The sequence below is a fragment of the Cynara cardunculus genome, assembly GCF_001531365.2.
Source record: "Cynara cardunculus var. scolymus isolate 2C chromosome LG 4, CcrdV1, whole genome shotgun sequence".
Lineage (NCBI taxonomy): Eukaryota > Viridiplantae > Streptophyta > Magnoliopsida > Asterales > Asteraceae > Cynara > Cynara cardunculus.
In genome coordinates, this window is record NC_037531.1 from 4,948,639 (window position 1) to 4,958,992 (window position 10,354).

Here is a 10,354-nt window from a genome sequence, read left to right on the forward strand (position 1 = left end):
TTATAAAATTAATTTATTGACTTATTTTAATATGGTATCGATAATAAGTATTTTTTAGTGTTTAAATAAATAATTTATATTAATAAAATTTATTCAAAAAAATTAAACCATTCTAACTTATAATTAATTAATAAAAAAATTTATAAATAAAATAATAAATTTCAAATAAACAATCTCAAACACATTCACCTACCACTTAACTCTCCTTTGAAAGTCCTTCGCGTCAAGGGTGATTTATGTTAATATGTTTTTTTGTTAGTTCAGGACTTCAGGTTAAGGAATTACAATCAATGCGGCAATGGAGCGTGAAATTGTCAGGTTCTTGCAGAAGTGCAAGAGCATCAATCATTTAAAGCAAATCCATCTCCGAATACTCATCAATGGCCTCGAAGACAACAAGAGTATACTGCATAACCTCATCACTGTTTCGTCTGACCTCATTTCACTTGATTATGCTTTCAACGTGCTTCAGTCTTCGAATTCTTCTGACGTTGTTGCTTACAACACAATGATCAAATGCTTTGCTGGTGGGAGAAGAAAATTTTCAGCACATAATGCAACCATTGCTTACAAAGAAATGAGGAGAAAAGAGTTTTTAGTATTACCGAACAGTTTCACCTTCACTTTTCTTCTGAGATGTTTCGATGTTTTGGATGTTGGTAGAATGATTCATGGGGAAATTTTGAAGATGGGATTTGATGTTTGGAGCGTGTTTGTTGGAAACACCCTTTTGAATTTCTACGGTAAACATGGTACTCTTGGTGTTGATTTGGCATGCAAATTGTTCGATGATATGCCTGAGAGAGATGCTGTGTCTTGGAATACTATGATTGGGATGTATATGGATTGTGGACAAGTTGAATCAGCTATTAGGTTGTTTGAATCGATGCCGGAAAAGACTGTTGTGACATGGAATTCTGTTATCACTGGGTTGGCAAAGAACGGAAAGATGGAATCTGCCCGTTTGGTGTTTGACAAAATGCCAGAGAAAAATGAGGTTTCTTGGAACTGTGTGATATCTGGATATGTGAAGGCAGGTGATTTGGCAAACGCGGAGACCATTTTTAAGGAGATGCCAATAAAGTCTGTGGTAACATGTACTGCAATCATATCAGGATATGCTTCAATTGGAGATATTGAATCTGCAAGAAAACTGTTTGATCAGATGGGAAGCAAAAGAAATATTGTTACTTGGAACGCTATGATTGCTGGCTATGTCAATCAAAGTATATTTGATGAAGCTCTTTCTGTGTTTCGTTTGATGCTATTCGATGGCAAATGCAGACCTGATCAGATTACTTTGATTAGTGTCCTATCTGCCTGTTCTCACTTGGGTTCTCTTGAAAATGGAAAATGGATAAGCTCTTATATCAACAAAAACAAGATAAATTTGTCAACCCCTTTAGGAAATGCACTGATAGACATGTTTGCAAAATGTGGCGATATCGAAAGCAGTAAAGCAGTTTTCCATCGGATGTCCAACAGATGTATAATCACTTGGACAACAATGCTGTCCGGCTTGGCTGTTAATGGGATGTGTAAAGAAGCCTTGGCATTGTTCAACAAGATGTGCGATGATGGAACGAAACCAGATGATGTCATGTTCATCGCTGTTCTATCAGCTTGCAACCATGGAGGGCTGGTGGAAGAGGGTAAAATTTTATTTAAAAAAATGGTACACGATTTTGGCATTGAACCACAAATCGAGCATTATGGATGCATCATTGATCTTCTAGCTCGATCTGGGGAGTTGGATGAAGCAGTCAGATTGACAGAAAACATGCACTTGCCGCCTAATGTGGTGATTTGGGCTGCATTAACCAGCGCCTGTAAGGTACATGGAAATGGTAAGTTGTTTAATTACGTAACCAAGAAAGTATTAGATCAAGAACCATCAAATCCTAGCTATTTGACACTAATTACAAATTTGAGTTCATCAATTGGAAAGTGGCAAGAGACTTTGAGGTTTAGGAGGGTAATGAGACAGCAAGGAATTGAAAAGGTTCCAGGTTGTAGCTTAATAGAAATAGGGGATACTGTTCATGAGTTTGTAGCTAGAGATACAAGTCATATGCACAGGAGTGATATCTATGCAATCTTGGAATCTTTAAACGGTCATCTGTCGTCACATTGTGATTTGAAGTGTGGGTTTACTGGTCAGAAATCCTAAAGTTTGCCCTAAGTAAAATGGTTTTTAATTGCTTGATTATAATGTTCTATTTACTACACTTTATAAGCAATACTGGAGAAGAGCTGAACATAACTTTAGGGACCCTCTTCAAAATCTCAAATATAACATGCTAAGGAACGACCCTGAAGTTATAAGACATACCCCATCGGTATTTGGCTTGGCCATGACCAAAATATATGAGCGTAGCGTAGTGTATTGCTTTATGAAAAATGAATCTTGTATGTGTTTCGTACATAGATCATGTAATGAGATATATATACCGGGGGGAATTATACACTTTGTTAAAATGTGACAACTCGGTCATTATGAAGCAACATGTTTCATGTGTACTGATTGTTTAGATTCTGGTAACACATGATTTTCAAGTGTAGTCACATGCAAGGAAATGAATGTTAGGGTAGTACGAACTTCATGGACGTGTCACCAATTTGTCATCATGAAGCAACAAACTTCCATGTGTTAGCCATAAAGCTTGTGGAGTACTGGTTGAGATCCTGGGGGATGTGGTGGAATATCTTATCTGTTCAAGGTTCGATTTCAGTCGTATACAACCATTGTGGCCACTGGATTTAGTAGGACGGATTTCTTATTGTCACAATTTGTCGGAATTAGTCAAGACATTGCCAGGACACCATTCAAAAAAGTAAAACTTCCATATGTTTCACTACCAAAAAACCCACTTTTTCCGTTTTCCGGCGGATTTCCGGCGGATTTGGCCGCCGGAAAAAAGGGCGCCGGTGATTGTTTTTCCGGTGGCTTTTCCGGCGGATTTTTCCCGTTTCCGGCGGATTACAGCCGCCGGAAAATCTTCGCCCGTTTTTTTTTAAAATCTTGATTAACTTAAAAAGTAATTAATTTTTTTTAAAAAAAATTCCGGCGGATATTTCCGCCGGAAATCCGCCGGAAACATTTCCCGCCGGAAAAATAATATTTTAAAAAAAATTTAATTTTTTTTTAAAATAATATTTTAAGAAAGATTTAATTTTTTAAAAAAAAATACCGGCGGATAAATCCGCCGGAAAAATATATATATATTAAATATTTTCTTTAAAAAATAATATTTTAAAAAAGATTTAATTTTAAAAAAAAAAAAATACGGGCAAATTTATTTTTTAAATTATTGATGTGTAGATGTGTAGGGAGAGAGAGCAAACAAACTTGTTGGTTTTACACAAAGAGGGTGTAATGAAGAGTTATGTATTAGATTTCTAGTTTAGCCTACACAAATGACAAGATTTTAAAGATGGAAACAAAAAAGATGAACAAAATAAACCAATATCAAGAATCTTTTCTATTCATCATCAGCTACCACTTCAACCTCCTTTACTTTATCACCATCATCATCATCATTTGATTCCCTTTCCTGTGAATCAACCAATGCATACCATAATTGGTTATTGCTCATGTGATCATAACACATAGCAGAGATACATAATCAAAAGGTACTTACAACCTTTTCATTTTCAGCATCAATTTTTTTTAAAGGCATTTTCAACATCAATTGGAGTCTGCAAAGCATTTAGATAATCTTCTTTAAGCTCAGCTACCCTTTCAGTGTAAGGCTTCTTTTCCTGATTTTCAAAAATGAACATTCCTTTAGGTAACACAAGATAAAAGACAAATGGGTTTAAGGTACAAAGATTACCACAGAAACTTTCTTGTTATCTGGATTTGCTGCCTTGAATGTTACCCTAAATTCCTCCCTACACCACAACAAGTAATCATTCCCATCAATCACATGTAAGTAGCATGAATAACCATAGTCATGATCTGAATAAAAAAGCATGGCATTACATGAAGAGAAAGAATGCAGTTGGTGGCTTTTTAGGTTTACTTGGGTCTTACTGTTTCCTCACTTTCTTTGCAGATTGTTCTTTTCCTGTTGATGGCTTCTTCCTACACAAGAATTCATCTGTTACAAACAAAACACAAAGAAAAACAGAAACCAAGATCGTATAATGGAAAAGTATAGATTAATTTTTTATCTGTAGCCTTTTTAACGACTGGATCATTAAGCGCTGCCATTTTTTGCTCGTTTGAGAGAAGTAGAAGCGGTATCTGCTTCCACCCTGTTTCTGGCTCGAGTTGCGTTGACGGATTTGGAGGTAGCATCACCAGCGCKCCCCATTGATGAAAGGTGGAAGGAAATCTGTGTATGTTTGTGGAAAAGGAAGGAGGTCATGAAAAGTTGTGCAAGAGGGTTTAAGAAGAGGGAAAGTAAATGAATTAAGCGCCAAAAATTGAAATTAACTTATACGGATTGCGAAGGTGGCAGAAACTCCGCCGTTAGATTTGCCAATTGCCATTGATTGCATATTTGCATTTTTAATTCAAGYTGTTGGATGAAAATAGATTATTTTTTAGTTAATCAATTAAATAAAATTGAAAAGTTAAATAAATTGAAAGTTGCCCGAAATGTATTTCATAGTTTGAAAGCGTTTGTAAGTAGGGCTGTAAACGAACCGAACGAACACGAACGAACCGAACGAACACGAACGGTGGCTTGTTCATGTTCGTTCGTTTAACTTAACCGAACAAACGAACGAATACGAACGGTAAACGAACGAAAATATTTGTGTTCGTGTTCGTTCGTTTAGAATTCAGGTGTGTTCGTGTTCGTTTATGTTCGTTCGTTAACATGCTAAACGAACGTAAACGAACGAACATAAACGAACGAGCTAAACGAACGGTTTACAGCCCTATTTATAAGTTAGTATTTGATATACATACCGGATGGGATGGAACTATACAGGTGTTCTCGAATTCACCTTTTATCGGATAAGTGTTTGGCAAACGGTCTGTTAATGTCCAATACGGTCCGTTAAGGCCCAATACGGTTCATTACAGCCCAATACGGTTCATTACAGCCCAATACGGTTCATTAGAGCCCAATACGGTTCATTACAACCCAATACGATCCGGCAAAGCCCAATACGGTTCATTAGAACAAATACGATCCATTACGGTTCATTAAGGCCCAATACGGTTCATTAAGGCCCAATACGGTCCGTTAATGTCCAATACGGTCCGTTAAAACCCAATACGGTTCATTAGAGCCCAATACGGTTCATTAGAGCCCAATACTGTTCATTAAAGCCCAATACGGTTCATTAGAGCCCAATACGGTTCATTAGAGCCCAATACAGTTCATTAAAGCCCAATACAGTTCAGTAAGCCCAATACGGTTCATTAGAGCCCAATACGGTCCATTAAAGCCCAATACGGTCCGTTAAGGCCCAATACAGTCTGTTAAAGCAAATACGATCCATTAATGTCCAATACGATCCGTTAAAGCCCAATACGGTCCGTTAAAGCCCAATACGATCCATTAAAGCAAATACAATCCATTAAGGCCCAATACGGTCCATTAAAACAAATACGATCCATTAAGGCCCAATACGGTCCGTTAATGTCCAATACGGTTCATTAGAGTCCAATACGGTTTCATTTTATATTTTTAAAATTTTTTTTTTCTAAAAATATTTCCGGCGGATTTATTTTAAAATTTTTTTTAAATTTATTTTTCTAAAAGGTTTTTTTTTATTTTTTAAAAATTATTTTTCTAAAACTATTTCCGGTGGATTTCCGGCGGAATTTTTTTAAAAAAATTTTAAAAATTTATTTTTCTAAAAGGTTTTTTTTATTTTTCAAAAATTATTTTTCTAAAACTATTTCCGGCGGATTTCCGGCGGATTTATTTTTTTAATTTTTTTTTAATTTTTTAAATTTCCGGCGGATTTTGTCCGCCGGAAAAATTTAAAAGATTTAAAAAAAAAATCTAAAATTTTTTCCGGCGGATTTCCGGCGGATTTATTTTTAAATTTTTTTAAAATTTATTTTTCTAAAAGGGTTTTTTTTTATTTTTTAAAAATTATTTTTCTAAAACTATTTCCGGCGGATTTATTTTTTTGAATTTTTAAACATTTCCGGCGGATCTTTCCGCCGGTAATCCGCCGGTAAAATCTTTTTCCATTTTTTTTCAAATATTAATTAATTTTTAAAGATTAATTAACCCTTAATTAATAAATCCGCCGGAAATCCGCCGGAAATCTGCCGGAAATATAATCGGTTTAAATTTTTCGGCGGAGTTCCGGCGGAAGTCAACAAAAGTTGACTTTTTTATATTCCGCCGGTAATCCGCCGGAAAATTTCCGGCGGAAATTGTCCGCCGGAAATTCCGCCGGAAATGCCCAGTTTTCTAGTAGTGTTTAAAAACTAAAAGAGTATTCGTGCAATGCAGCAAGACACATCTTGATTTTAATGTTTTATTTTATTATTTGTCTCTGCCGATGTTATAATACGATTTTATGTGTTTTTAAGAAAGTAATAATGATTTTATTTTTGAATAAAATATAAATTTGAAGATATCATAAAAATTTGGGAAAAAATATATTAATGTTAATATCAAATCAACTATTTAAAAATTCTCATTTTTTGTGTTTTTCTTTAATTTATTTTGTTATTATAAYTTAATTTAAGTTTAATAATAAAATAATTTATTTTTGGTTTAATAATATAACATTTTATAAAGATAATAATTAAATCTTATGTTAGAACTCAATGTTTATTCTAATTATATTTTAGATTAGATATATTTATCATGTATTTGACTATGTTTATCTGCAGTTAGTTACACGAATTCAGATATGGAGCTTTAATAAGTTATACTTACGCACAATCTACTTGTAATCTTGAGTTTTAAGTAATATGTATTAATAAACAGTATTTTACGCATAAAAAATAGTTTTTATGAGTTTTTGTCAAATGTTTTATAATATATTATACATATTCCCATAAAACATCATTTTCGAGGGAAGTCACATGCATGTAACATATACATGGACCCAAGGTTCTAAATGGCGTGCGTGAGTATGGTGTAGCAGCATAGTCAAGCCTGAAGCCTTATGAGTCACGACGCGGTCACTCCGGCGTTTCATAAGACGTGACTTATGTGGGCAAATTTATACATCCATATATGTACATAATTATATACATACACATATTTTTTTTCTAATATTTAATGAGGCAATGATGTTAAACAATTGAAATTAGGTTATCTATACTATATTATAAAGCATTTGACAAATACTTTTAAAAACCATTTTTATGCATGAAGTACTATTTATTGATGCATGTTACTTAAAATTCGAGGTTACAAGTAAATTATACATAAGTACTACTTATTAAAGTTGCATGTTTGAATTCGTGTAACTAACTATAGATAAACATTATCAACTACAGGATAAACATCTCATTTTAAATATAAAAATCTAAAATATAATTAGGATAATCATTGAGTTATACTTATTATAACAGAATACTTAATTATTATCATTATAAAACTTATATTATTAAACCAAAAGTAAATTATTTTTTTATTAAACTTAAATTAAATTATAAAAAAAATTGAATTAAAGAAATTATATAAAAAAACGAGAACTTGTAAATAGTTAATTTGATATTAATATCGATATATTTTTTTCAAATTTTTATGAATATAAACATTATCGTTTTCTCAAAATCACAAAAATCCTATTATATCGACAGAGACAAAAAAAAAACGAAACATTATCTCGATGTATTTCGTTGCGTTAACGTAAGTATCCTTCTAGTATACTATATAAATTAAAAAATTAAAACATAATAAAGAAATGTAAGAAAAATCAATATCACGTTAAAAAACCCCATATTGGGCCAATCACAAGCGTCTTAGAATCATTGTTTACTTCTGACTATATATGCAGTTAATGTATAAGGGTGGGTATGTATGCTGGAAATTTTATGTTTTGTGTTACATGTATTGTTTTTCGTTGATTTTGTGCGCATACACTAAGAAACATGGATAGTCATGATGAACTTATCAACAGTCAATACCGTGTGTATGTTTTTTTTTAAGTATATAATATTTATATACGACAAATACAATAAATAAACTCACACACCCTTTTCACCTATGGTGAGGTTTGAACCTCTGAACTCCTAGGAAATCAAGGGCTACGATACCGCTAAGTCAAAGACCCTGACTTCCTATCGGGGAGGAACCGTGTATATTATTTGCCAATGAGATCAACAAGGATGGTTGTAGGTGGTGAAAAGCAGAACATTGACAATGAAAGATTTTAATCAGGTGAATGAAAGTCATGTAACACATGTATTTACATAATCTTGTTCATATGCTATTATAACCTTTTACTTAAGTTGTGTTCATGTGGAAAAAAAMACATGGCAGAAAAGACAAGCCTTTCAATAAATTATGTGAAAAAAGGGGCATAACTAAATTCGAGTAAGGAAATCATGTGTTGACTGGTGAAAACAATTATTAATGTTCATTGTGCATTCAAAACACGTGTTTCATAATTTAATTTAAGTTTAATAATGAAATAATTTATTTTTGTTTAATAATATAAACATTTTAATAGATAATAATTAAGTATTCTGTTAGAACTCAATGATTATTCTAATTTTATTTTATATTTATCCTGTATTTGATTATGTTTATCTGCAATTAGTTACATGAATTCAAATATGGAGTTTAATAAGTTGTACTTAAGCACAATCTACTTGCAATCTTGAGTTTTATGTAATATGCATTAATAAACAATACTTTACGCATAAAAATGGTTTTTAAGAGTTTTTGTCAAATACTTTATAATATAGTATAGATAATGAGCATATATTCGCATATTTGATACAACATGTATTCATATGTGAAGCGGCGTTCATTATAACACTTACGCTAATGAGCATTTGATAAAACCCTATCACAAACAACCCACAATATTGTCCCATGTATACCAAGTTCACCAAAGATCATTTTCCATAATAGATCGACTTTACAAAATATTAAATAGTGTTCATAAGAACGAAATTAAAAAAAAATTGTGTTCACCGATGAAGAATATTTCAGTTCATTGGTAATTCTAACTAAAGTCAACATACAACATTGTTCATTAATATTCAATGTTGTAAACAAATGTTTTCATCGGTTCATCATGTTTCACGATCTCAAATAAAATTAATGTATTCATATGTGAACCATGTTTCCAAATACCAGTGTCATGATTTAGGTGAACCATGATACAACTTAATACATATAATAAGTCACGGTTCTGTTTATTCGTAACTATTAAACCATTGTTAATTGTAATATAGATGCACATTCATAGAATCATTGTTCACTTCTCAATAAGCATACTGTTTTCATAAGACACTACAAAAATGAAGAGTATCAGCGACGGAAAATTCCCTCGCTGATCTGTCGCAGAAGGGTGTTCCGTCGCTGATCACTCGCTGATAGTTTGTCGGTAAAAAGCTCGTAAGTAATGCTATCAACGACGGATCAGCGACTGAATTTTTCAGTGACGGACTCTTTCAGCGAGGATCAGCAAGGGAACCTTTCAGCGACGGATCAGCGATGAAAAGTTTTTTTTGGCCAATTCCCTCGCTGATCAGTAAGAATCAATGAGAGAAATTGTTTATGAACTTTCCCTCGCTAATCAGGGAGGGAAACTGTTTTTGGCCAATTCTCTTGTTGATCCCTTGCTGATCAGCGAGGGAACTGGTTTTTGGCCTTTCTCTCGCTGATCCCTCGCTAATCAGTAGGGAGGGATTTTTCCCGTCGCTGATACCTTGTTTTCTAGTAGTGAGATTGTGCCCATATTTGAATAAAATTAATGATCTTGTGATCATATAGGTGATACGAATTGTGTTCATATATGAAACTAATAATCAGTTCATTAATGAATTTAGACATATTCAGCATACAACCTTGTTCAATAATTACCAAATTCGAACAACTATTACAAACTAACCAAATGAAAACTAACATGTCCCACCTTATATACATCTATATGAGAGAGAGAGACCAATTCAAATCAGACTCGCAAATACTTTAGAGAACCATAAACTAATTACTTTTAGTGTATATTCATCGTTGAATATACTCATTGTTAAATATATTCATTGGCATAATACTTTAAGAACGATGGAACTAGTTTTCTAGTTATGCACTTATGCGATGTAATGAGGTATAAAATTTAATTGTAACCTAGGAATTAAAAATTATTGAAAGTTATCATAAAAAATAAAATGTGAAATTAATGTTTGAAAATAAAAATAATTATTACAATGGTTGAACATGGTATGCTTAGGGCTGTAAATGAA

At 32.9% G+C, this 10,354-nt stretch overlaps 1 protein-coding gene across 1 annotated transcript; it reads left to right on the plus strand.

Annotated features, from left to right (window-relative positions):
- Positions 1-298: 298 nt before the first annotated feature.
- Positions 299-2,170, plus strand: LOC112510793 (pentatricopeptide repeat-containing protein At3g29230-like). The gene has a single exon (XM_025116139.1). It carries the CDS (start codon positions 299-301, stop codon positions 2,168-2,170), a length of 1,872 nt encoding a protein of 623 aa, XP_024971907.1.
- Positions 2,171-10,354: the final 8,184 nt, after the last annotated feature.

Coding starts and splice junctions, on each gene's coding strand:
- LOC112510793 (XM_025116139.1), top strand. CDS start 299: ATGGAGCGTGAAATTGTCAGGTTCTTGCAGAAGTGCAAGAGCATCAAT.